General features: G+C 59.4%; 9 protein-coding genes across 9 annotated transcripts; 5 read left to right on the top strand and 4 right to left on the bottom strand.

Moving 5' to 3' along the window:
* Positions 1–158: 158 nt before the first annotated feature.
* On the top strand, positions 159–4,519 carry TRAVEDRAFT_57068 (tRNA-specific adenosine deaminase; the record flags this gene model as incomplete). Its single annotated transcript, XM_008037004.1, has 11 exons — positions 159–215; positions 292–966; positions 1,032–1,095; positions 1,152–1,447; positions 1,509–1,622; positions 3,123–3,447; positions 3,499–3,870; positions 3,930–4,040; positions 4,088–4,187; positions 4,241–4,315; positions 4,366–4,519. The coding sequence occupies exons 2-11, from the start codon at positions 820–822 to the stop codon at positions 4,517–4,519; spliced, it is 1,758 nt and encodes a 585-aa protein (XP_008035195.1). The 5' UTR covers positions 159–215; positions 292–819.
* Positions 4,520–4,781: 262 nt separating this feature from the next.
* TRAVEDRAFT_35331 (MFS general substrate transporter) lies at positions 4,782–6,961 on the bottom strand (the record flags this gene model as incomplete). The annotated part of the gene is made up of 12 exons (XM_008036736.1): positions 4,782–4,842; positions 4,902–5,190; positions 5,265–5,359; positions 5,417–5,575; positions 5,628–5,670; positions 5,724–5,824; positions 5,874–5,923; positions 5,975–6,046; positions 6,164–6,230; positions 6,283–6,388; positions 6,444–6,654; positions 6,722–6,961. The coding sequence occupies 12 exons, from the start codon at positions 6,959–6,961 to the stop codon at positions 4,782–4,784; spliced, it is 1,494 nt and encodes a 497-aa protein (XP_008034927.1).
* Positions 6,962–7,468: 507 nt separating this feature from the next.
* TRAVEDRAFT_27345 (oxidoreductase) lies at positions 7,469–9,169 on the bottom strand. The gene is made up of 8 exons (XM_008036651.1): positions 9,117–9,169; positions 8,830–9,033; positions 8,639–8,770; positions 8,348–8,581; positions 8,171–8,294; positions 7,929–8,114; positions 7,757–7,881; positions 7,469–7,709 (listed from the first exon to the last, which is right to left on the bottom strand). Exons 2-8 carry the CDS (start codon positions 8,866–8,868, stop codon positions 7,605–7,607), a joined length of 945 nt encoding a protein of 314 aa, XP_008034842.1. The 5' UTR covers positions 8,869–9,033; positions 9,117–9,169; the 3' UTR covers positions 7,469–7,604.
* A 343-nt stretch (positions 9,170–9,512) lies between these two features.
* Positions 9,513–11,837, top strand: TRAVEDRAFT_163523 (phenylalanine-tRNA ligase). Its single transcript, XM_008037503.1, has 10 exons — positions 9,513–9,727; positions 9,778–10,020; positions 10,075–10,193; positions 10,252–10,344; positions 10,397–10,525; positions 10,579–10,694; positions 10,758–11,174; positions 11,232–11,308; positions 11,394–11,554; positions 11,649–11,837. The coding sequence occupies exons 1-10, from the start codon at positions 9,566–9,568 to the stop codon at positions 11,731–11,733; spliced, it is 1,602 nt and encodes a 533-aa protein (XP_008035694.1). The 5' UTR covers positions 9,513–9,565; the 3' UTR covers positions 11,734–11,837.
* A 228-nt stretch (positions 11,838–12,065) lies between these two features.
* TRAVEDRAFT_117602 (DUF1212-domain-containing protein) lies at positions 12,066–13,970 on the bottom strand (the record flags this gene model as incomplete). The annotated part of the gene is made up of 6 exons (XM_008037504.1): positions 12,066–12,230; positions 12,293–12,838; positions 12,895–12,980; positions 13,039–13,163; positions 13,224–13,728; positions 13,781–13,970. The coding sequence occupies 6 exons, from the start codon at positions 13,968–13,970 to the stop codon at positions 12,066–12,068; spliced, it is 1,617 nt and encodes a 538-aa protein (XP_008035695.1).
* A 1,341-nt stretch (positions 13,971–15,311) lies between these two features.
* Positions 15,312–16,167, top strand: TRAVEDRAFT_27348 (acyl-CoA N-acyltransferase). Its single transcript, XM_008036652.1, has 2 exons — positions 15,312–15,339; positions 15,408–16,167. The coding sequence occupies exon 2, from the start codon at positions 15,421–15,423 to the stop codon at positions 16,084–16,086; it is 666 nt and encodes a 221-aa protein (XP_008034843.1). The 5' UTR covers positions 15,312–15,339; positions 15,408–15,420; the 3' UTR covers positions 16,087–16,167.
* A 3,387-nt stretch (positions 16,168–19,554) lies between these two features.
* On the bottom strand, positions 19,555–20,847 carry TRAVEDRAFT_57074 (uncharacterized protein; the record flags this gene model as incomplete). The annotated part of the gene is made up of 4 exons (XM_008037005.1): positions 19,555–19,838; positions 19,910–20,028; positions 20,151–20,362; positions 20,530–20,847. The coding sequence occupies 4 exons, from the start codon at positions 20,845–20,847 to the stop codon at positions 19,768–19,770; spliced, it is 720 nt and encodes a 239-aa protein (XP_008035196.1). The 3' UTR covers positions 19,555–19,767.
* A 585-nt stretch (positions 20,848–21,432) lies between these two features.
* Positions 21,433–22,403, top strand: TRAVEDRAFT_63462 (uncharacterized protein). The gene is made up of 2 exons (XM_008037505.1): positions 21,433–22,016; positions 22,087–22,403. The coding sequence occupies exon 1, from the start codon at positions 21,442–21,444 to the stop codon at positions 22,006–22,008; it is 567 nt and encodes a 188-aa protein (XP_008035696.1). The 5' UTR covers positions 21,433–21,441; the 3' UTR covers positions 22,009–22,016; positions 22,087–22,403.
* Positions 22,404–22,778: 375 nt separating this feature from the next.
* Positions 22,779–24,385, top strand: TRAVEDRAFT_44735 (uncharacterized protein; the record flags this gene model as incomplete). The annotated part of the gene is made up of 3 exons (XM_008036870.1): positions 22,779–23,340; positions 23,405–23,947; positions 24,000–24,385. 3 exons carry the CDS (start codon positions 22,779–22,781, stop codon positions 24,383–24,385), a joined length of 1,491 nt encoding a protein of 496 aa, XP_008035061.1.
* Between the last annotated feature and the right edge of the window lie 131 nt (positions 24,386–24,516).

Here is a 24,516-nt window from a genome sequence, read left to right on the forward strand (position 1 = left end):
TCCTATCCCATCCTTTATTCTGTCTCCGTCTACCATCATGTTCATCGCCATCGTCCATCCTGTTTACTGGATTGTCCCAAAACTCGTCACACAATAAAGGGTAGTCGTGTCTAGATATGGGCCTGAATAGTCAAAACCGCCCACGACGCGCCAAGATTGTACACCCATCATGAGCCATGGCTTGAGAGCCCGATGCCGCTGAAGATTCAGTCCACGTAAGTCCTCGTATTCAGATATTCCATTATGCGATGCGTCAGGCAGGACTTCTGTGCTGAAACTGGTCACACGCAGGTTTGCCGTAGCCCGTAGCAACGTCACAAGGGATCCCTGGAGTACCTTCTTCATTTCCGAAGGCACCTCATAGTTCCGGCCTGTCGACCGTTCTGGCAACTCTCGCAGCGGGCGGCACTCTCACTCTCCCATCGCGCTCGCGATCATCTCTCAGGGGCAGAAGTGCTGCCAGACAGTCTCTCCTCGAGGCCATGTTTCTTAAAAATCGGCAGGGCCGAGGGCGAGCGGTTCTCACATCTATAGCACGGCGCTGCTCTTCCCTCTCCAGCGGCCCTGCCAATCCGCCCGCGCCATATCTGGCAGGGGGTGGGCTCGACCACTCTTCGGCATTGCATTGTTTCCCCCATCCCACCTCGAGGCGAGCGCGTTCACCCATTGTGATCCTCGGGCCACGCACACGCCCGTGGTGGCCACACGAACACGGAAACATATAAGAAGCCTGCGCTCGCGCCGCCAGCTTCACGCAGCCCCGTTTGCGTCTTCCCACACCCCACCCCCGACTCTGTCTACCAGCTCGTCTGACTCGCTATGGCGTACTCTGCATACGACGGCTACAACGCCCAGCCCTTCGGCTACCCCCTTCAGCACTCCCTGTCGCACGGCGCGCCCGCCTTCGGAGTCCACCCGACCGAGTTTGGGTACCAGGACCCGATCTATGCAGGTGCCTACGGAGAGGTGAGTAGCGTCCGGGATTGCCCTCTACGTCCTAGCGAGCTGGCTAACGCCACATCGTCTATCAGGGCTACCCGCAAGCTGCCTACCCAGTATACACTCCTCAACGCACGATCAGCCAGTTCGGCCGAGGTGAGCATGCGCCGTCCCTGTGTGTGGCCCCCAGTCTGATCACCGTCCTGCCGCAGCGTACGACGATCTCGCCCTGGGAGATCCCTACTACGCGGATCGCCAGTACGGCGCGCCGTACATGCGCCGCCGCCACTCCATGTCGCGCTCGCTCTCGCGCATGGGGAGCCGGCCGACGCTCGACGGCTACCGGCGGATGAGCTCGACGGTGGTCAAGTTCAAGCGCAAGGGCGGCTTCCGGAGCGGCATCACGCTCGGGGAGGCTATGTCCGACGCGCACCTCTCGAACAACTACGACTATAGTCCGTATGACCTGAACGCCGATGGGCGGGGCAGGATCATCCTCAAAGTCAAGGTACGTGTTTTTCCACGCATGTGAATTGTTTGAGCAGAGTCCTGAACGGAGATCTCTGTAGTGGACGGGCTACAATTCCATGACATACGAGCTCCCGGTCGATACCTACGACGGACGAGTCGAGCTCCAAACTGTGGCGCGCCGCATTGCGCGCGCGTGCTGCCACTTCCTGCAGGTAAGCATGCGCCCGCGGCTCCTCGCAGCCTCGTCACCTCGTGTCTCCGAAAACACGTCGCTTACGCTCTCCTTTCGCGCAGACGAACATGATCCCCGTCTCCTGGGATCGTGTGATCCTCTACCACCTCGAGGAGCTGTCCCCGGGAACGTGGCAGCCTGTGCTCTCGTCGAGCTGAGCGACTCTGCCCTCCCCCTCTCGCTGCCTTACTGTACATACGTTATCCTCTCGCATCTCTCGACTTCACTTCCACCCGCGTAACTGTATGAGCCCTCCTATCGCTTGCCGGGCAAGCCTATCGTCGAGGATCCTGGCCCCTGTTCTGTAGATCTCTTTATTCATTCACGACCATCATGACGCATGTACTTTACTTACGTACGACAAGGAATATCAACCAATAACGTGAAACTCGTTACCGCTCGACACAATGGCAGTTGAAAAACGAGGTGCAAACATTCAACAATAGCAGGAAGGGGTATCACGATTATCACAGAAGTAGAATACACAGTAATTGTACAACAATTGTCCGTCATAGGGTAAGTCCTGGTCGTTGGATTTCGTCGTCGGCTCTGAGCTTCAAGCTGGGGACATGTCGTGGGTTAACGCTTAAACCCTCCTCCTGAGCGTTCTGCTCGAGCGATGCGTCCTCTCGCGACGCGGCGTGCTGCGAATGCCCAGCGTGCGCTTGACCTTCGTCATGAAAGGGACGTGCGCCTCGTCTCCGCGACCCTGGATGGCGAAAGCGCGGCGGTCAGAGAAGTCCTCCATACAGCGCGAGCGTGTGACGGGACATACCATCGCCTTCAACTCGTGTTCCGCGCGTTTCCTGCCTGTGCGCGTCGTGTTGGGATTCGCCAGGGCGGCCTCTGAAGTCACACGGAGAGACGCGGTAAGTCACCAGACGGACGTGGACCGCGGAAGGGCATGCTCACTGTAGCCACCGGCGACCCGATCGGGATCCTTCCTTCCGAAGCGAGCGCGGAAGCCGCCCGTGCGACGGGTGGTAGCCTCGCGGTTTTCATAGCGGCGGGTGAAGAACGGCATCGTTAGACGTAAGAGACGGTTATGTGAGCTGCGGTAGTTGGACAGTAGTGGGGATTCGTGCGCAGGGTGTGATGAGGGAGTGTATGTGGAAGCCATGTAGGTGGAGTGTGGGTCTCTTATATGCGATTTCGCGCAGGAGGCTCGTCATCGTCGAGGCGGTCATGGGTGTACTGCGTGTATGGAGTGCTCCGTAGCCAAACCGCAGTGACCGCCCTGGACAGGGCGACGTTGTGGGGCGGAGTGGGGTAGCTTCAACGGGCGCTCTCCACGCCAAGCAACCCCCGATCCCATCTCGTCCTGTAATTGCAGGCACCCGCTTTGGGAAGCGCCGTTAACTGCTCTTTCTCCAATCCTCACTGCTGGTCTCTGGCCGGTAGCCGCGTTTGGACTCTGTTATGCATGGTCGACGACTCTCCAGATCATGTCACCTCTCTTGTGCTTGCGACATACTCTAAGCTGAACTTCAAACCTCCCAGCGGTCAATTCACCATCCTCGCGGCTTTCGTTCTGCGCACTGCTGAGCAGCTCAAAGTTGTATCACTGGGGACTGGCTCCAAGTGTCTACCTGCTGAGCGACTTCCCAAATCCGGCGACGCTCTGCACGACAGTCATGCTGAAGTGCTAGCCAGGCGCGGAGCTATTCGGTGGCTGCTGGAAGAGACTGCGCGCGTCTGCTCTGAAGACTCGGACTACGCGTCACCCTGGCTCATCCGGGATGCGGATGGTCGATTTATGCTACGCGAGGGCGTCCAACTGGATATGTACATATCTACTGTTCCATGTATGCTATATTTTTCTGCAAACTGCGCATGAACTCACGGGCATTCGACAGGCGGAGACGCATCGACGCGCTACCTCGCGTCCTTCCAGGGCGCCGAAATGGCGGCTCTCAAGGACTCGGTCGCACGTCCCGAACCACCTGCGTATTCTCCTTCGACGGCCAGAGGACGAGACAACTACTCCCTATACGGCGTGATGCGCACAAAACCAGGACGCGCGGACTCTCCGCCGACCCTGTCCATGTCTTGCAGCGACAAGATAGCGGCATGGAACGTCCTCGGCATACAGGGCGCGCTGGCGTCTCGACTCCTGCACCCAGTCTACATCGACCGAATCATCATCGGCGAAGTAGCTCCCTCTATGCACGAGGAGGTGGCCGCAGATTGCACAAGAGCGCTATATGCAAGGCTCCGTTGCGTCAATGGTCGGTCGTCAGCTGCTTCAAACGATAATGCCATCTGCCTATCCCGCTGCCCGCTGCAGGTCTTACCGCCCCACACCGACTGAACGAGGCGTCGATCGTTTACACATCAGTCCCTTTCGTGCACTCGCGCTTCGCTCTCGATGTCCCTGCACCATCCGGGTGCAACGATTGTGAGTGTATGCATATATCACCGTCGATCGTGGCTGAAGTGCAGCAGCGTTGTGCTGGATCTCGGGGTCTCCTCGCGAGTGCGAGGTTCTCATCAATGGTTTCCGGCGAGGCGTGTCTCCCAAGCATCGACATAATCCCAAGTTCAGGTATAAGCGCATCAGACAGACCACTCCGAACAAGGCTGCTGATATCTTGAAAGACCTGTCTTGTCCAAGCTCGTCCTGTATGCGCTATATCAAGATGTAGCACGCAAGGCCGGTGTTCCTAATGACGGGTAGGTGCGCCGAGTATATGTCTAAGATGGTCGCTAAACAGTTGATATAGCTCGAGGACCTATCACGGCAGTAAACGTACGGCGTCGGAATACCAAGCGGCCAAGCATGCACTGAAAGGGCCTGGAGGACCCTTTGAGGGATGGGTGAGTTCTGGAGAAGAGTGGGAGAATTTCGATGCAAATGGGTCAATTGTACAAGCGTAGCTCGCTATGATTAAGGGTGTTACATCGTGTAAACGAGGTGCATTTTAACGTGCAAAGATCGTTCTAGTCGTGATATGGTATCCGCCAGGCTGGGCTACCTGGCAGCGTAGAGTCTGTGTCGTCACTCTACTGCGTGTCTCCTATGGAGTCGCGTTTTTGGAGCCTTGTTCACGCCGCGTTTTGAACAGGTTATCACGACGGGCCCGACGTACTATCCTCTCTTCATCGGAAACGTGCAATAAGACTGCCCAGAGGCTCAGTCTTAATCGGCCGCGAATCGCGAGTTCGCGCGCAACCTCGCGCCGATCCTGTAGAAGATAAACCTATACATCCACGTCAGCCTCTTCGCCTTCCTTCCCTTGCAAACAAAGCAAAAACTCACGGTAATGGCGCCATGAGCGTCAACAGCCCAGCAAGGAGCGCCGTCGCCCCAACCGTCCCCAGCCTCGTGTACATCGCCCCCGCAAACAGCGGGAACACGGCCGCGAACGACGAGCGCAGCGCGCTGTTCGCCGCCATCGCGGACGCGGCGATGGGCCGGTACGCGGTCACGAGGTACGTGAACACGCCCGTGAAGATGAAGTACACGCCTGCGCCGAAGGGGACGGAGCCGATGATGGGCCCGATCCAGTGTACTTGTTTGTACGTCGTGAACGCGAGGATGAAGAGACCTGTGGACGGCGAGTGGTGTGGTTAGTGTCAGGAACTCATTAGCAAAGGAAGAGCAAGGGTGGGGTGTGCATACCTAGTGGGGCGATAATCGCGCCGACTTTTGCGATAATGAGGCGCACCTCGGGGGGCGCGTTGCCCTTGTACTGAATTGTTTGGCGGGCGAAGAGTCTGTGTCGACATGCGTAAGGTGGGGTATGGGTCATAGAATTGGGAAAGGAAACGCACCCATTCCAGTATGGCTGAGTGCCGAGGGCAGCGAACATGCCGATGCCGATACCCAGGAATGACAGACCCGTCTGTTGAACGTTGAAGCCATGTACGTCCTCGAAGATGATGGGGAATGCCTGGAAGGCGAGGTACAGAATACCCAACACCAGCGCAGACCTGGCAAAAGCATCAGTTGTATGCACTGCGAGCTATAATTGCGTGTACATACCACAGATCCAAGGCAAGCGCCATGCGGTCATATGCGATTAGCTCTGAAAGACGTCCATCAGTACAGGGAAAGACAACAGCGCTGATGCCAACTCACTAAACGGCGTGAGGCAACTGAACAGGATCATGTGGAATAGACTGAACTCCTGCTGTTCAAGCGGCGCGTAGTACTTTTTATCGCCAGTTGACTTCCGTAGGCTATTGGGGCGTCAGCACGGCGCCAGGGTCACAAAAGCAGCGAACGCACTTTTTTGCCTTGCGCTTAAGGATTACCGGCACATATGTCTCAGGGACGCACTGAAAATGACACGTCAAGCACGTAGAAACTACCCAGAGCAGACAACTCACTGTAAATAGCAGAACTGTCTGGACGAACTGCCAAATGAGGAGCAAGCGGTAACACCACCGCCAATCCGTGTTCTGGGGGAAAAGTAAGTAATGTACCGAAGCGTCTCAAAACAGCGTGCGTACTTGGACGACGAACCTGTGAGAAACGTAAGTGAGCATCGCGTTCACACAGCAGTGGTCTGATAGAACATACCCTCCGACGAGCGGGCCTACCACTGGGCCAATAAAAGGCGATATTGTGTACACGGCCATGGGACTAAGCGGGCCTATTAGTGCACGCGCCCCCTCGGGGAGCATGGGTAACTCACCTTGCGACATTCGCGTTGTCGAATAAATCACTGACACTTCCTCCCGCCACGCTCAAGAATGCAGCTCCACACAAGCCAGTAATGAACCGGAAGACTAGGAAGGTAGCTGTAGTGCACCTGTCAATATACGCGCGCGTGCAAGCCTTGGGAAGTGGACATGCCTATATCTGGAGGGAACGCCGTTGGCCATGTGAACGCGAAGAAGAGCAAGTACGAGGTGCGGTAGATGATGTTCCGTCCGTACAACTCCGAGAGCGGTCCCACGAACATAGGGCCGATGCCCAGCCCGAGAACATACAAGCTGATGCTCAGGATGGTGACTTCATGCGAGGTGTGCAAGTCGCGCGCGAGCCCCGTCTCTGTAAAAGAGGCCTGTGTCGCGGTTAGTACAACTGTCTCGCGAGCGGCGCGCGAGGACGCGATGGGAAAGGGAACGCACCACTGAACTCGCGAACGTCGCGCACAGCGAGGACGAGCTGATGACGAGCACCGCGAGCCACTTGTGCCATGCGCTCAGACTCTTCGGGTCGTCCTCCGGCTCGAGCTGGACCTGGTATGCGTCCGCTGCGATGCTGCCGTCTGCAGCGTCCTCGGAGTCCTTGGGAAGCGCCTGTGCCTGTGCGCGCTTTTCGACATCTGCGTCATCGAGGGTGATCGTTTCAGAGTTGTCAGCGGACATGGAGGGCGAGTGGTACAGAAGCACGGCGGGGAGCACAGAAAAGCGAGGAGGTGAGTGCGTTATAAGCCACTGGGGCCGTCGTGAGCACGGGGAGGGTGGGTCCCCGGCCGTTATAAGAGAGGCAGGAGTCGCGCAGAGCCGAGCTATAGCAAGCGCCGCGGAACCATCGGAGCGGGATAGCAGGCGCAGATCGAGATCCGCGGTAAGCAGCGGTGTCGTTGCTCGGTCATCCAATGGTCATCCTCTGCCACTGTTCGCCTTCAAGGTCTGTTCCCAGCAAGGAATTGCGTTCTTGGCCCACTCCTATGTTTGTCAGCTAAAGCCAAGCAAGACTTCACGTAGGAAATGGCCTTGTCAGCCCACATATGCGCGCTCAGAAGCAGAACCAATGGCGAGTCCAAGGAGATATGTCGGTCACTCGAACGCTCGAGGTTGTTCACCTGTCTCCATAATTATCACAGGATCATGCGCTAGCTACACATGTAACCACTTCCATCTGTCATCTATGCTGTATCACTCTTGCGGACTGACGCCGTGAAGATGCAATTATACAATGAAGCACCGAGTACAGTAAGGGACATCAAGAACCAGCTGCAGAATCCCCGCAGTGCCACAGCAGGATCGAGCAACCAAAACAAGTTCATCATTTGGCACCAGTGTGCCCTTGCTGGCGCAGATACTCCTCGTGCTCCACGCGATGCGCGCGGACAGTGGAATCCACGGTCAGCCGCCAGATGGGCAAGGCAATCTACGCGGTGTCAGCACGGCATCTTAGAGAAATACGAGAGAACGTACATAGCCAATGAGAGCGAAGAACATGTCCGAGAGATAGCTGTTTCTCGGTGAGGACCCGGCCGAGGATGCTTGGAAGATATGGCCCAAGAAGTCCACGGTGATGTGGAACTTGCCCCTCTGGACGCCTGGCACGGGGTCAGCACGGGCAGGCCTCTGCATCTATTTTGCGAACCTTTGAAGATCATGTCGGCAACGTGTTCGGGGGTTGACCCAGTATCGGACTCCTCGATCTTCAGCGTAACTTTGGGTTTCGTGAGGTTCTCCGTCTCGTAGCCGGGCGTGTAGATAGTGCCCGGGAAGACGATGTGGACGTCAATCCCGTAGAGGATGAGTTCCGACTGGAGGGCCTCTGCGAGGCCTACGAAGAGCAGATCGGGTCAGCAATTAAACTCTTTTAAGGCAGGATATACTTACCTCGCAGCGCAAACTTGCCCGGTGAGTATGTCGAATAGCCTACAATGGAGAAGTAACCCAAGACAGAAGAGACGAAGACGACTTTGCCCTTGACACCTTGCTTCACCATCTCCTTCGTGGCGGCCTATAACGCGCGTCAGCACACGTAGCGATGCGGAGAGGATCGCAGGTCGTTACCAATGCCGTGAACGCTTGAGCGCCATACGACGAATCCATATCTTTCCGCATCGAATCCTCGTTCTGGTCGATGAAGAACGACGGCCTGGAAGCGCCTGCGCAGAGGAAGAAGGCGTCCGGGCAGCGCCCGCCATGCGCTTCACTCGCAGCCTGGAGCGCCGCGGCGGAGCCTGCTTCGCTGTCCACAGCAAACGAGTAAGACTTGAGGATCTGTTCTGGAGACTGGCGCTGTTCCTAAAGCCTCGACGCATCAATTGAGAATATCGGAATGTGAAGTAGCGAGACACAAGCCTCGAGCTCTGCTAGTGCCTTCTGCAGCTTTTCCTCATTCCGTGCCACGATGGATACGTGTGCACCGCGCTTGACGAGCAGCAGCGCGAGCGCAAGGCCCGTGCCTGAAGAGCCTCCAGTGACGAAGCAGTGCTGTTTCAGGAGAAAGTTCAATCGTATCCTTGTCGTACAGAGCATCCGCTGGCACTCACCTGCCCGCGAGGGTCCCATTTCTTGGAAAAGAACCACATTTTTCCTACCGCGAGAAAGACGGTCGTGGCAAAGACAAGAGCAAGTGCAGATACTACTGTGGCGTATTCCATCAAGACCGTGGTCTGTGCTAGCCGAGGTTTGAGTCCGCTTCACCCTCGGATGAGCCTCGACTCGGAGTTATGTACTGAGTGCGCAGCTAACGCCTGCTGGCACCACGATCAGATGTGGTAGTCGCGGTCAGCACAGCTACTACGGCGCCGGAGTAATATATGTCTGACACACGTACTATGTAGTGTCGCGTTGCAGTGATGCTGATCACACGGCGCGTCAGAGCGGAACGAGGGAGGAGTACGATGATTATGGGCGCTCGCCGTCTCTGCCATTAGTAGAGTGATCGGGCGGCAACTTGTCTGGAACATCGCGCGTTTGAGTATCTTATATGACTCTGCACAGCGTCCATCGACGTTCCGCGGACCTCCCATGTACTATGTGTGTAATTAACTTACGCAAGAAATCGGCAGGATTACTGCCGTCGCCAAGATTGACTCGCGTGCACGTGCGCGTGGAATAAAGTACACGATCGCGGTATGGGCGTCTACCGAGTCAAGCTCATCTCGATTTCGATTCTCTCGGTCGCTTTGCACTAACCTCCATCTCCTCCGCTTGCTCTCTGCCGAATCTCGGTCTCTGTGTTTGAAACAAAAGGCTGAACTAGTGAACGCGCGCACACCGGCTATGGCGGAAGCAATTCAGCAACTCGTCCTAGACACCCTCGCCAAAGACGGTGAGATCAAGGACACTCGCACCCTCATCCTCCCCGGATACAAGGAGCCCGCGGCCACCCATGACTCCCAAATCATCATCCTCGGCGCATTGAACTCTCTGTCAAGTCGAGATGTATGTCTAGCGCCCAATGATCTACATGCAAATACCTATGGCCTTCGCAGATGATCACATACACCACCCAAGAAACCGTATCTCATGTTCTCACACAAGAGGGCGCGCAAATCGCTCTCCAAGGGTCACACGAGGCCCGGGTATGGGCTGCATGCCCAAAGAAGGGCGAGGGTGCTCCGATCCCTCCGAAGCAGCTGCAGGAGAAGGTCGGTGCGGAGACCGCTAAGGTCGGCCAGGGCCAAGCCTTCAAAAACAAGTGGATCGGCAAGGAGGGAGATGGACTGGTCAAGCTGGTTAGTCTCAGAAATTATGCGCTCGATACGGAAGAGAGCTGAATTTGCGTGTAGGTGGACACTATTACTGATACTACTCAACTGCAAATGCGTGAGGTCGACTCCACCGGTGCCTTGAAGGCGGGGGAGAAGGCGCTCGCAGAGCTCCGGAAACGCAAACTGGTTGCGCAGAGGTCCGCTTCAATATCTGCAGCCTATGATTATCTTATTGAGAACGCGTTTCGTGCGAAGGAAGGGCCAGTGGTTCACCGTGCGCAAAGGCCCAAACTTCAGCACCTCGACAGCAAAGCCAGAAACCGATCTCACGGTCGACATGCTCACATCGTAGGTCCGCTGCGAGTTTACCGCGGTACACGCCTCACACGGACGCTCCTAGGGGATCATGGAAAACCGCTACTTACAAGAAGTACAACTTCGAGGCCGACGGTATTCCACCACTAGGCGGCGCATTGCATCCGCTCCTGAAGGTCCGCGAAGAGATCCGGAATATCTTCCTCGAGATGGGGTATGCATTTTGTGAACATTCGCAAGGGCACTGCGCCTGACCATTTGTGATAGTTTCGCGGAGATGCCTACATCATCCTTCGTCGAGTCTGGCTTCTGGTGTTTCGACGCGCTGTTCGTACCCCAGCAACATCCAGCACGAGAGGTGCAGGACACCTTCTACCTTTCCGGTAAGTTATCCTCTTATACTATATCAATGACATAGGGCTTATCGTGGCCGTGGTGAATTACAGACCCCGCCGAATCATTGCCCCCGCCCAAGGACTACTACGAGCGCGTCTCAAAGGTCCACGAGCACGGCGGCTACGGCTCCACCGGCTACCGCGCGCCCTGGTCACACGAGGAGTCCCGCAAGCTCCTCCTGCGCACCCACACCACCGCGTCCTCCGCGTCCATGCTGTACAAGCTCGCCGCGCGCTGTCGTGGGGAGGAGGACGACTCCGAGGAGACCATCAAGCGCGAGGGCGCGCACGCCTCCTCGACCGTCCCTGGAGCGGGCAAGGCAGGCCCCGATGGCTTCCGCCCGGCGAAGCTCTTCTCTATTGACAGGGTATTCCGTAACGAGACGATGGACGCGACCCATTTGGCGGAGTTCCACCAGGTCGAGGGCGTCGTCGCGGACAAGAACTTGACCCTTGCAGACCTCATCGGTGCGCCCTCAGCAACGTCTTATGCACGAGCGGCAAGCTGACAGATAGTTTTTGTAGGCTTCATGCGCGTGTTCTTCACGAAGATGGGCATCACGAACATCCGCTTCAAGCCGGCATACAACCCGTACACCGAGGTCGGTCGTCTCGGCGTCCCCGGGCCTCCCGCCATACTCATGCATATACTCATACTCACTCCACTTTTCCCCCGTCCCTGCACAGCCCTCGCTCGAGATCTTCGCCTTCCACCCGCAGCTGAGCAAGTGGGTCGAGGTCGGGAACAGCGGCATGTTCCGCCCCGAGATGCTCGAGCCCATGGGCTTCCCCAAGGACGTGCACGTCCACGGCTGGGGCATCAGCCTCGAGCGGCCGACGATGATTCGGTGAGTGCCTTCCTCCCTCAATCGCCCTGGGCGGCTCCTTGTCGTGGGAGGCGGCCGCCGTTGAATGCGCATCGCTCACCGACGTGCCCTGTAGTTATGGAATCAACAACATCCGCACCCTTGTCGGGCACAAGGTCTCGCTCGAGAGCGTCGAGCGGTCGCCCGCCGTACGCTTCTAGGATCGACACGCTCCGGAAGGAGATCTGCGCGTGTGGCGGCGTGGGAGAGAGAGGAACGGCAGTGTGAACTATCTGTACTCATCATAAGCGGTGTGGCGTACGAATACGAATAGAAGAAGTGTATTTCCATGAGGTAGAGACCACAGGATCGAGAATGTGTCTGCACAACTACTGGTGGTACATACACTGTCGATGTGTGGTAGTACAACATAGCGGGATATGGATAAGAGAGAGGTCGGTGAGTGGAATGACGTAGTAGAGATATAACGGGGGTATATGACGCCCTGAGGGCGGAGGCGAAACTGTATTGCCATAAAGTGCGGCGACGGAGACTAGAACGAGAAGATCGCGGCGTTCTTGCGCGAGCCGAACATATAGACGAGGGCCTGGCTCATGAACAACCCGACGGTGATACCGATCGTGACCGCAATCATCGCTCCTCCAATGTCGATGCCGTTCCCCTGGGCGGTGATACCTCCCGCCTGGGACAAACCAGACTACACAGACGTCATCAGCGCCAGGTCGAGGCAAGGAACGCACATGCGAAAAAATGACTCACAGGCACGAGGAACAGCACGCCGGTGACCATGGACGTGAACGCCGTGCCGCCCATCTTGCGCGAGTAGATGTTCCCGAGCAGGCCGACCGCGAAGGCCCCGATGGCGGAGACGACGTCGGAGCGGTTAAAAATGAAGTGGTTCGCGACCTTGTTCGCCGCGTACGAGACGCACGAGATGACGACCATGACGACGAGCTCGACCGTCCAGAGCGGCTGCAGGTTCGCGAGCGAGGACATGATCGAGAACGTCGGCACGATGATGAACTGCGTCCACCACGGGAACGGCTGCAGGTACCACGGGAACGTCGGCGGGCGGTAGCAGCCGTCGATGATGTGCTCCTGCACGAACGGCGCGCCGCTCACGAACGTGAACGTGCCCTCGAGCGGCGCGCCGTGGTTGATGTTCGCGAACGTCCCGTTGTCGGAGACGAAGGTGCCGGTAATGGTTGCGGCCGTCATCATCCGAGCCGCCAGTGCGGCCAGGTTCTGGCGTGCTCCTTGGTCGAAGAGCAAATACAGGTCTGAGCCGATCTGAAGTCCGAAACCCTGTGGTTATAAGTATCGTCAGATACGAGGACGGAAACATGATAATGGACACTCACAAGGAACAGCGTGTAAATGAGCGCATATACCATCTTCACGCTCCCGCAAACGATATTTTTGGACGCCAGCTCGAGCGAGCTACTCACTACATCCAATATAGGTCAGCGTTCCGGTCCACAATGTCTAGAAAACGTCGGGCTTACGGATAAGATAGCCCGGCAGGATGCCGACGATGCCTGCAGAAGAGATCGCGGTGTAGCAAAAGATTTGGCTCCGAATGCTACTCAGTCCGCGAGCAGCGAAAGAGATGATGATCGTCACCGAAATCCTAGAGGGAGGAGGGTCAAAAAATCAGTACAATGCGGGGTTGGGAACGCTAGACACTCACTCGAACACGTTCGCATACAGCTGACTCTTGGTCGCGACGCCAATCTGCATGAGGCAAAGGAACGTAGCACCGATACCGGCGATCCACATATCCACGAACGAGCCTCCGAAGGCCAGTACGCAGATGAGCCCTGAGAGACAGAAGGCCAAGCTGCAGCGGACAATCGCGCCATAGAGAGGCTTCGCAGCCATCAAGGCTTCGAGCTTCACCGTGGCTTTCCTCGCGCTGATCTCGTCGTGGACGACCTGCCGGTAGATCTGATGGACCTCATGAAGGCTGCCGAGAGAGAGTCGACCGCCGCACTTGACGAAATGCATTTCCGACGTCTTCGTCTCCTGGTCTCCGAACGAGCAGATGATGACACCGGGGATGTGGATGAACTCGGCGTCGACCTCGAGGATCCGAGCCGCTGAGAGAAGCTGGGACTCGATACGATGCGAGGGTGCTCCGAAAGTCATCAACGCTTTGGCGAGACGCATGAGGAACTTCTGGCGATTCAACACGGCTGTGAAATGATTAGCAAACGTTGACACGAAAGTAGTCGGGAATGTACATACATGTAATGTTGAACTCGATCCGGATACGCTGGCGCAGCTTGCGACGAGCCTTGTAGTTCATCGTCTTCATACAAGCCTTCTCCAGGTCCTCCGGATCGTCGAGGTTGTTCTTGCGTTCTCCAGTGACGGTCGGGTCATCCGGATCGACCACCTGCGAATCGTTCGACATGTATGAGTCGAAGCGGTTCATCTCCGGTCTTGTTGACGTGGTCATCGTCGACTCGAACGAGTTGCCGCGGGCCACCCGACGATACAGCCTTGACCGATCCGGACCGCTCTGCTCTTTCCCAGCCTTCTTGTCGTTGGCGTACAGGTCCATCAGGTTGGAGAGGTACCCCCGATGACGGTCGTCCCGCGTACCAAGGTTGCACGCAGCTCCGTCGTCCTCGTCACCGCTGTTGGATTCGCCATTGTCGGTGTGGTCGTCCTGACTGTATGCTGATGGACCGCTAGCTACACTCGCGCGGCTCGGGCGGGAGGGCGAGTCTGTGTGGGCCGCACGCGGCGGGCGAATATCGTAAGGGTGATTGTACGACGAGAAGGAGCGCTTCGGGTCCTCCTTCCCCGGGTCGCCTTGCACATCGAAGGAATCCCGGCTGCCACCTTCATACAGGGTCGCATTTGAGTCCCGGTGACCGTCACTGCGGCTCCCTCGCGGGGACACGTTGTTTGGGGAACGACGGGCGCTATCCGCAGTGAGGCGGGGAGTGCCGGGGTGCTGGTAGTCAGGGATATTCCAATCGACATCCTCTTGTGCTGGGTGCGCCGGTGGAGGGGTAGGTATGGTGCTAGCTGCGTCCCCGTTTGAGGACCCTTCATATCCTCCGACGATGTCGTCAGTGACAGACGGCTGCTCGTCTTCTTCATCGTCGAAGTGCACCCGGGAACTGCGTCGCGTCTCTGGTGAATTGGCGGACCGCCGAGCGAGAGAAGAGCGCCGAGGAGGAAGGTCGGTGTAAGGCATAGTGGAGCCTGCTCCTAGAACTGTAGTACGACCGTGGTGAGGTGCAGAGGTAAAGGATGGTGGGGACTGAGAGAGAACAGTGCGGTACGAGTCAGCCAGGACCTTTGTGGGTAGTAGTAGTCAGTCAGCCTCTGGTCGGTTGGGATTGCAACCACCGGCCGGCTCGACCGAATATTTCTACCTATTCGCGTCCCATCCGGGTCCATATTGTGGCTGTAACATCGTGTATATGTTTCGCCTATTACATGGGCCACATGTTACTTCATGGAGGACCATTTCGGAGCGAAGTAGGGGAATGTGAGGATGGAGGTCCAAGACGTCCAAGTTCAAGCTGTGCTCGATCTTCCTTACTCGGATGATTTCCATATTAGACGCCCACGTCCTGGCCTCTCTCGTATCTATGATTCCCGCGCGTGGCGTCGCCGCGGAGATCGACGGCAGTCCAGAATACACAATCGTGCCACAGGGCATCTTCCAGTACTAGTGCCCCACAAAGTCTTCCAGAGGACACACGTACAAGCATCCACATCTCTTCTGAGAATATCTGCAAGACCGACCAGTGTCTATCTGATAGTAACACCTACGCTCATATCCAAGTAAGATGCCCTTACATAGAGGCTCATGCGAAATTTGTGTAAGATGTTGATACCAGCATCTCTCTAGCGTAACCTCCTCAATGGCCGATCCTGGTACAACCACAAGCGATGTTTACGTCCGCGAAGTCCGCCCCACCGACTCCCCCGCGCTGAACCGCATCTGCCTCCTCACCGGCGCCGCCGGCCAATCCGCCGAGCACCTCCACACCTTCGGCGAGCTCATCGGCCTCGTCTACGCCGAGCCGTACGCGCACCTGCCCGCCGCATTCGGGTTCGTCATGGTCGACCCGGCGAAGCCAGAGGACAGCCAGGTCGTCGGCTACGTCCTGGGCTCGTACGACACGCAGACGTTCGAGCAGCACGCCGCGGACGAGTGGTTCCCGCGCGTCCGCGCAAAGTACGCGTATCCGCCCGAGGCGAACGCTGGGGCGACGGACGCGGACAGGCGCTACATCGGCATTCTGCACAACCCGTCGCGTTCTCCCCAAGCGGCGCTCGAGTACTCGCCCGCACATCTGCACATCGACATTCTCCCCGAGTACCAGCGCCAGGGGTGGGGCAGGAAGCTCATCGCGCGCGCGATCACGTATCTGCGGGAGGAGCGAGGGTTGAGCAGGTTGTGGTTGGGGCTTGACACGAAGAACGACGGGGCGAAGCGGTTCTACGAGAGGCTAGGATTCACGGAGCTGCCTGGGGCCCCTGCGGGGACGATGGGCGTGGAGTTCGCAGCGTTCGAAGGACGGTGACGCCGCATGACTGAGTTTGACCGTCGCTAGAGAACACTCGTACATAGCTCCTATTACGACATACACATCCAACAACTACGGTTCGCATCTGCTCGCCGAAGGGACACAGTCAGATTGACAGGATCCGCTGCTAATTCCGTCAATCTCGGAGTACATACCACGCAACCGAGCTTATACATCCCGACTCACCGCTTAGTTGACGCTCGGGCCCGACGCGCGACCCGCCACAGGCCGCCCACAACTCCTCCTTTACACGTTAGATACTCACTAGAAACGGCGCGTCCCACAGTTGGTTCAGCTTGCAGATCATGTTATAGCTGCGCACCCCTGGTCGGACCCGCCGCATTGAATCTGATGGACTCCGAACCCTGGACCCACCGCTCTGCCCGTACGTGCGCTACCGCCCAAGGCTCGCGCCACCGCAGAGCGGCGGGGGAAACCCAGGGCGCAGGGCTGCGTCGGCCGGCCAACTATGTTCGGCGCGCGGCACTCTCATCTTGGGCAGGGGGTGAGGGGGCGGTCTGGTCTGGTGTACTTGTTATGGGATAGGGCGCGCCGACTGCTAGGTGCGCACGCGCATAAATACCGGGCGAAACTGAGGGAGATAATCCAGCTCCTCGAGCAACTCCTCTTCATCTACTTGAACATCACACACACCGCACAGTATGAGTGAAAACGCTGCACAGGCCGCTCCCACCGCTACTAAGGCGGAGAGCACCCCTGCCGCCGCTGACGCAGCCGCCGCCAAAGACGACGGTGAGAGCCCGCGCCCCCGTTGCCGCCCCTGCACGCCGCTGACGGCTACCCTTTTTGCAGCCAAGTCCGTCATGTCCGACACGAGCACCCTCGCCGAGGACAACAAGACCGCGTCGTCCTCGCCGAAGGGCAAGGGGGGCAAGGCCTCCCCGCCCGCCATGGACGGGCAGCTCGACTCCGCCTCCGCCTTTGCGAAGGAGGCGGCCAAGAAGGGGTGGGCTGCGCCCACCGCGACCCGCCCTACCTTCGGATGAAGCACCTGCGGGTGTGGTGATTAGTGAGCTGCCAACTTCTCCGCTACAGAGAGGTAGTACTGACCGTCTTCCCGCCTAAATCGCCAGCGTTGATGCGCACTGATGCGAATATTGCTGCATGGCACTTTCTTTTTGGCCGATGCTGCTGCCTTTATTATTTATCATGAACTTGTGTTCGGATGTTCCCCAATATACCGTGCGGAACGAACTCACCGGCTCGATCTCGGCCTTGCGTGGTGCCCTAGGACTCAGGTATCAATGCCCGACGTCAGCAAATACGCTCCTTCAGAATAGTAGGAGAAACCGTCAATCCTGGAGGAGGGGACGAGCAAACCCATCGACTACTACCAATCTTCAAGTTGCGCGAACTACTACACCGTCCCGTTGCACCGCACCACAGGATATTGCCGGGCCATGTTACGCCGCATGGGACCGCCAGTGCGCGGCTTCTACCGCGAGCTGGATGCAGCGAGGCCGGATACACAACTCGTGTTCGCCAATGACGCGAGCCCTGCCGTGAATCCATGTGAATATCAATGCGTGCAACCATGCGACAATGATCATCTGTACTCACCGTCCATTTCGGGTGCAGATACCGGGCCTGCGCATGCAAGTTCGGACTCGTGCGGTTTGAGAGGCCTATCCTACAGCTGCTTAGGAATCGATAGACCGCTGAGCAGATCCTGCGTGCTTGGGGCTTTGTTTATCGTGTGGGGCTGAACAAACAGATCACAGCCAATCATCGCGGCCGCTCGGGTGCTCGCCGTGGCTCTCACCAGCGCTGGCGGAGCCCTACGCCGTAAACCTGCTGCATTTGTGTATGCCGACGTGTGCCGCCTGTTTGTCCCGCTCCACCCATAAACAAAAGCCCGAGCGTGAGGGATTTGCGAAGCGGCCTATCGTTTCCTAAGCAGCTGTAAATTTAAACCTCCGAGGCGTGTTGAAGACGACTGGCCTGGCCAACACACCGGCGCGACGAATGGACATCCAGCGCGAAGGGGCCGCTGAGCAGCGGCGTTAGGCAGGCGACGAAGCACTCGGCAGCCTATCAGATGCGCATCACGGTACCCGACGGTGATTTGTTGGCAGGAGACGGCCTTCGACGAAGCACTTCCCGCCCGGTCCGCTCCCACTGGCTGCGAAAATCGATGACCTGGAATCTATCGTGAAGTGCTGTTAGACCGGCTGGACTTGTGATAGATGACCTACGTCATGCACGGTGTGTCGGACGTACTCGCGGAGTATGACATTCCGAAATCCCGGGACTTCGCAGGATCGTACATATGCAATGCGGGCGGCGTGGTAGCGGCCCTCGTCGGACATGAATCGACGCTCGAGTCGTCCGCACTCCGACACACCTTGCAGCAGTGCTTCCGAGCCATACGAAATTTGTGTCCCCAGCCCGACAGCTAGGCCTCCCACCCACGAAGAGCCGGTAAGAAGGTGTCAGTGGGGCGTAGAACGTTTGAACGCCGATCGGACATGTACACCGCTCTCCTCTCATCTTGCGCTACGCCCGCTCGGCCGCTGCGCCTCGTCGGAGGTCGCGCGGTACGTAAAACGATAGAGCATCTCACCTCCTCCGTGAACATATCAGCCCATCAGCCAATCGGCGCGCGCGCCCAGCCACGCAGGTGGCTTGGTGATAGGCCCGGCGGGTCGAAAGCGCGAATCTGGACCGTCGGAAGCGCTGCAGCTAGTGAATAGGATCAGATCGCACGCGCCGGCACCACCCACGAGCCCAATTGGAAAACGCCGCGGAAAACACACCAGAAGACGGCTGCGGGCTGCCCTGGTCACCGTGACACGTACGCGGACTTCGCACCCGCCGCGAACTAGAATGCGTCCGTCCATTGGCCAGCGCGCTCTAGTGTGCAGGTCAACGACAGTAGTGAGTACGCAGGATGTGGCCAGTGGACAGCTGTGGCGTGACAGGGAGAGGCGTTCGCGCGCGCGCCGTGGCTGGAGACGCGGTCCAGGCTCGGGCAGCCAATCAGAGAAGCGCTGCGCTCCACTGCGCGGGAGGCGCGTCCAGGGACACAGAACTCAACGCAAAATTCGGCGCAGGGACAAGTAGCGGCTATATGCCTAAGCAGGCCTGTGTATACCTGCACGGCCGAGTACTGCGCCCTGCAGCGCGGCCGAACAGCGCACTGGCCAGGCTGGGGCACGTATGTCACGAGGGGAGGAGGCGAACCTTAGCGGGGCCAGAGGCGGGAGAGCGATGGCCCGGAATATGCATCGAAGACTGGCCGAGGAAGAACATGAATCGCGCGCCCTTGGTCCAGAGCGAATGAGCCGCGGCGCTCCCGATCGCCCCCACCGCTGCAGCCCCGCGTTCGGCCGGGCTCGCAGCCACCACGTCCGTCAGCGAGTCAGGACGCGACGTACGGCGCAGTCCACAGAGTTCTCCATACAGTCCGCCGCGCACCGCCCGCGCGCTGCGTCTGTTGCCTGGCGGGTTCGCAGATGCCAAACATGTTGCAAACGGCACACGCGACACGTACAAAAGCCCTCCGAGGCCGGCCTGGGTGCGTCCAGCTGCGTTCGCGGCACGCCGAAACAGCCACCGATCGTTATTCACGAGCCCGTCGCGCCCGGCGGCATGCACACGCAGCAGCGTCCGGCGCACAGCAGCAGGCACCTCTGTCCCGAGTACGCGGCGCACAAGCTACCGACGTCCCCCAGACCCCTGGTCGCGGCCTCCCGCTCCCTCCTCAGCAGCCGGCGCCGGTGCGGCAACTGTAATGAACACACGGCCCGCGCCGCATCCGTCAGCGTCGTGCCGGAGAGAACACAGCAGGCACACGTACTCATGGCCACAAGCGCGATGGCGATGTACATCCAGTACTTCTCGATAAACGACTTCTCGCGCGGCGCTTCGACGGGCTTGCCCTCGGCCGTCACGGGGGGCGGTACGCGTAGTTGCGGGCTGTATGCAGATGATCAGCCACCTCCATCACCGCTATCACGGCGCGTGTTGTGTCCGTAGTGCGACCCCGCGTGCGCAGTGCTTCGCGGGGTCGGGCTTGTAGAGCGGGGAAATAAACGTACAGAGGCGGGAAACTCGGGGATCGAAGTGCAACGGTCGTGTTGGCGATAAGCGTGACCTGGGCGTGGCTGGACTGCGCGCTGGCCTTGCGCGACCTCTTCGGGCACGCGCCGTTGTGCGGAATGGGCCCTACGAAATAGTCGAGGCTGAACGGGGTGCCGTTCTGGTCGAGGTGGAGTGTGAACGACTCGGAGGTGCTGTACGGCAGATGGCACTGGGCGGGGCGAGAGGGAACAACGGTCAATATCTCAGATTGATCACAGCGAGCACGCCACGGTTGACCATGGGACAATTGTAAACATATGGAGAGAAAGAGGGCGGGGAAGGCGTCTGGAGCCCCGCAGCCAGAAAGAGACAAGGCCGAGAGGGAGGTCGGCTTACAGCGAGGACGGAAGAGGAGGCCAACTGGGCCTGCTCAGGGCCGCCTGGGTGCTCTAGCGCGACCTGGTATAACGCGTCCTTGAGGCCCTCGGCCATTTCGAGATATTCGCGGAGGTCATCAGTGAGAGTCTCGGAGGGGACGAGGCGGGCGGCGGCGGTGGGCCCAGAGCCCGTCAGCAGGACAGTGGCACGGTCTACGAAAGGCGCGGCGGGGAGGGACGGGTGGAGGATCCTGTGTTTGATATGCAGCTCGGGAAGCGCACGGGCGAGGAGGACAAGCTGCGAGAACAGGAGGAGGGGAGGGAGTCGGGCGAACATGGCGGGGTGCAGGAGCGAATCAGCGTGCAGCAGCCCAGGAAGGCGCGTAGGCGCGCATGCTGCGACGCGATTGGCCGCGGGGCCGGATCGGGAGGAGGCCAGGAATAGCAAGGTCGCTGACGAAGGGGAGGATCGGAGATCTGGGTGCGTCACTGCGTCCATGTTGGGCGGGGAGCTCACGCGGGCGGGGCGTGTTCTGTCCGTTGCAACGACGGGCAGGGCTCTGCTCTTGCCTCGCTCCGGTATGTCGATGTCCTCTGCGCCTTCCCTGCTCACTCTTCTGCTCCTCTTCGCAGGCGAAGGGGCCTCTGCTCCGCGGACGAGCTGTTCGCCTCGCAGGCAGCCAATCACCGCTCGAATCAGCCGGTGATTGGCCAATGGGATGGCGCGTTCCCATTGGCTCACAGGGCCTGGTCTGGAACGCTATTGGTCTGGACGTTCGCTCAAGCTCCCGTGCGGTTGTTCTCGAGACAGTCGAGACTCGTCCTCTGCCCCTCATAAAATGCCCGACAGCCAACCCGCGACAGCCCTTCCCTCCCCACTATCAACGCCCCTTCTCTCTCACCCACTCCCCCACCCCGCCCACCACACAACATGAAGTACCGCTCCCCCTCCCCCGACGGCGGCCTCCCCACCCCTCCCCACTCCCCCACCTCGCCCCACACACAGCACCCCGCTGTCGGCCTCCTCGACTCCCTCGAGCAGTTCTACCAGCAAGAACGGTACTGGGCCCACCACACCCGCGCAGCTCTTGAGCTCGCCCTCACCAAGGGCATCGACGGTCCCGCTGCGGCGGATGCACCCTCGCCCTCGTCCTCCACCCAGTCTGCCCTCTCCCCCGCATCATCTACCATGTCCGACGCCACCGCCGTCGACTCCCCCGTCGTAAAGATGGAGACCGACGCCACCATCCCTCCACCCTCCCGCTCTGCCGCGATGAACCGGTGGATGCGGCGGAAGAACATGATGCGTCTCAAGCTCGAGGGCGTCGCCCTCCACCAGCGCAAGCGTCGCCCGACGCGCGCACCCCCAACCGAGCCCGCCACCCGGATCCTCGAGATGTTCTCGGAGCTCATGGATGCGCGGATGGAGAGCTGTCAGCGCGTGCAGCGCCTCGTTCAGAGCCACAGTGCGAGCAGGGAGGACCTGTACATGCGCTAGCCTGCCAGGTACGTTCCTGGCTCCTGGTGCATACCACCCTCCCACCGGCTGTGATGCTGACAACACGTTTCCCGGCAGGCGGTCGCATCTGGAGCCGGACTTATACCCCGTCGGTGCCTCGGTCGAGCGCGACTCGCCTCGACTGCGTGCAGCGCGCGCGTCCGCTCCTTCCACCAGTCGGAGACCGCGACGGAGCGCCCGGAGAGCACTCCGGGCCACCTCGCCAGCCGATGGTTGCGACGTTGCTGATTTATGGATGACATCTATGGTGTCGATCCCGGTCGCCTCAAGCGAGGTCTCCGGAGTAGATGGGCGTAGTGGCGGTCGTGTTCTATCCGTTGCTTGTATCGCAGTACCATGCAGTGCATATATGATTAGTGACTTCGGTGATAAATGTCCTGTGCGTTGCGCGTGGGCAGCGGTTGCACATCTCTTGTTCGTCAAAGAAGATGCCAAGGGGCATCCGGTAAGATTGGTGGAAGCAGAGGATTCAGTTGGAGGACGGTCTCTGAACGATCTAGGCTCTGGCCAATAGGAAAGCTCCCCCTTTGGGTTAGGCGCCACAACGTCTACAGAGATAAACAGATGCAGCTCTGTGATTGGCTGGACGGGGCGAGGCATGTCCGGATATGGCAGGTATAGATGGAGGTGTAATCAGGGCGCCTAACTGCCCGCACTACGCTGCGCGGCCCCATCGCGCGACTCTGTCTCTCACCGCCTGCGACGTCCTCCTCCCTCCCCCTCCCTTGCTTCCTCTTTATTTCTCCCTTATGCCTGCACGCTATGCCCCACTACCGAACCCACACACCGACCCAGATGCGATAAACGAGATGGAGGCCGCGTTCGACGACTCGGACGACGATGACGACGGCCCGCAGCCTCTAACCGCCCGGGGCCGCAACGGCTACCAGGCCTTGTCCAACGCCGAGCCCGAACACCCTACGCGGGACTCACACGACGTCGGCCACCACCAGGGCGCCGCAGCTCCTGGCGCATACGACTTTGAGAACGCCGACTTCGACTACATCCGCCCGCCGCCGGGCTCGCCCCCCGGGCCATCCGCGCGGGCCCTCCCGAACGAGTTCGGGAACTCGAACGGGCTCGTGCCGGCGTTCCAGGAGTCGGCGACGGATGCGGCGCCGTCGGCGTCGTCGCGCGGCGCGAACGGGTGGTTCAGGCGGACGGCGCAGGCGGTGCTGCCGACGCACTACGTGCAGCGGCTCGGCTTGGCGGACGAGCGGCCGCAGGGCCCGGTCGGCGGCGGGTTCTCCAACGACGGTGTGTTCGCCAATGTGACGGCGAAACCGTCGAGAGGGATACGTGTGCAGGATGGTGCGTGTGTATATCCGGGGTGATGTCCATCTATGCTGATTCGTGCCTGGTTTGGTACTTGTAGGCGACGACGTCCTTATCGTGCCCGAGGAGGTGCAGAAGGAGGTCCCGCCGTCGTACGCACAGGCGCAGGCGGACGCGGTGCCGCCGTACTGGGAGACGACGATCCACGCGCCGTCGGCGTCGAACACGCCTGGGGACGTGATCATCGACTCGCTGCCCACCGGCAGCTTGTTCTCCTTCCTCTGGAACATGCTCGTGTCGATCTCGTTCCAGTTCGTCGGCTTCCTGCTCACGTACCTGCTGCACACGACGCACGCCGCGAAGTTCGGCTCGCGCGCTGGCTTGGGGATCACGCTCATCCAGTACGGGTTCGCGCTGCGGAGCAAGGAAGCGTACGTGTCCGACCAGCAGGACGTGTGGGGCGGGTGGAAGCCAGAGGAGCCTCGCCCAACGTTTGCCACCGCTGCGGAGGCGGAGGCGTACTACAGCAATCTGAACCTCACAGCGACCGCGCCGCCGACCCCTACCGCAGATATCCCGACTGACGGATACATCAGCCCCGATGCCACCACCGAGTGGCTGTCGTTCCTGCTCATGACCATCGGTAAGTTGCTAATTTCTCTCACATAGTAGCGGTATACTGATCTTGCGCCTAGGCTGGTTCATGCTGTTGACCTCCGTCCTCGGCTTCTGGCGCGTCAAGCGGTGGGAGCGTGGCATCCTTGCATCACAAGGCGAGTCCCCCGCCCCCGCGACGCCCGAGGAGCAGGCCCGCTCCGCCGCGATTCTGAACTCGATCGAGCGGGCCTTCGGGCTCCACGGCCTCGCAGACGGCTCGCTTCTGCGCTCCGGCCTTGGCTTCTCTGCGGCCGCGAACGCCGAACCGGCCGAGGACGATGAGGACGACGACGCCCAGCCGACGCGCAACGCATACGTCCTCCCGCTCGACCCGTCGAATCCGGAGCGGAACGAGCGGCTCGCGCGTGCGTACGCCGACGAGGCGCGGCTGCACCAGGACCTGCGCTCAGCAGGCTTGCTATGAGAGCGCGGGGGCGTTTGGCTGGGCCCCGGGCCTCGCGACCTGGGGCGGTTGGGAGGATGTTGCGGTCTTGCATACGTTCTGCTCTTCTGCGACGCCGGAGGAGTGCTAATCTCACTTATTCATCTTGGACA

This window comes from Trametes versicolor (genome assembly GCF_000271585.1).
Source record: "Trametes versicolor FP-101664 SS1 unplaced genomic scaffold TRAVEscaffold_3, whole genome shotgun sequence".
Lineage (NCBI taxonomy): Eukaryota > Fungi > Basidiomycota > Agaricomycetes > Polyporales > Polyporaceae > Trametes > Trametes versicolor.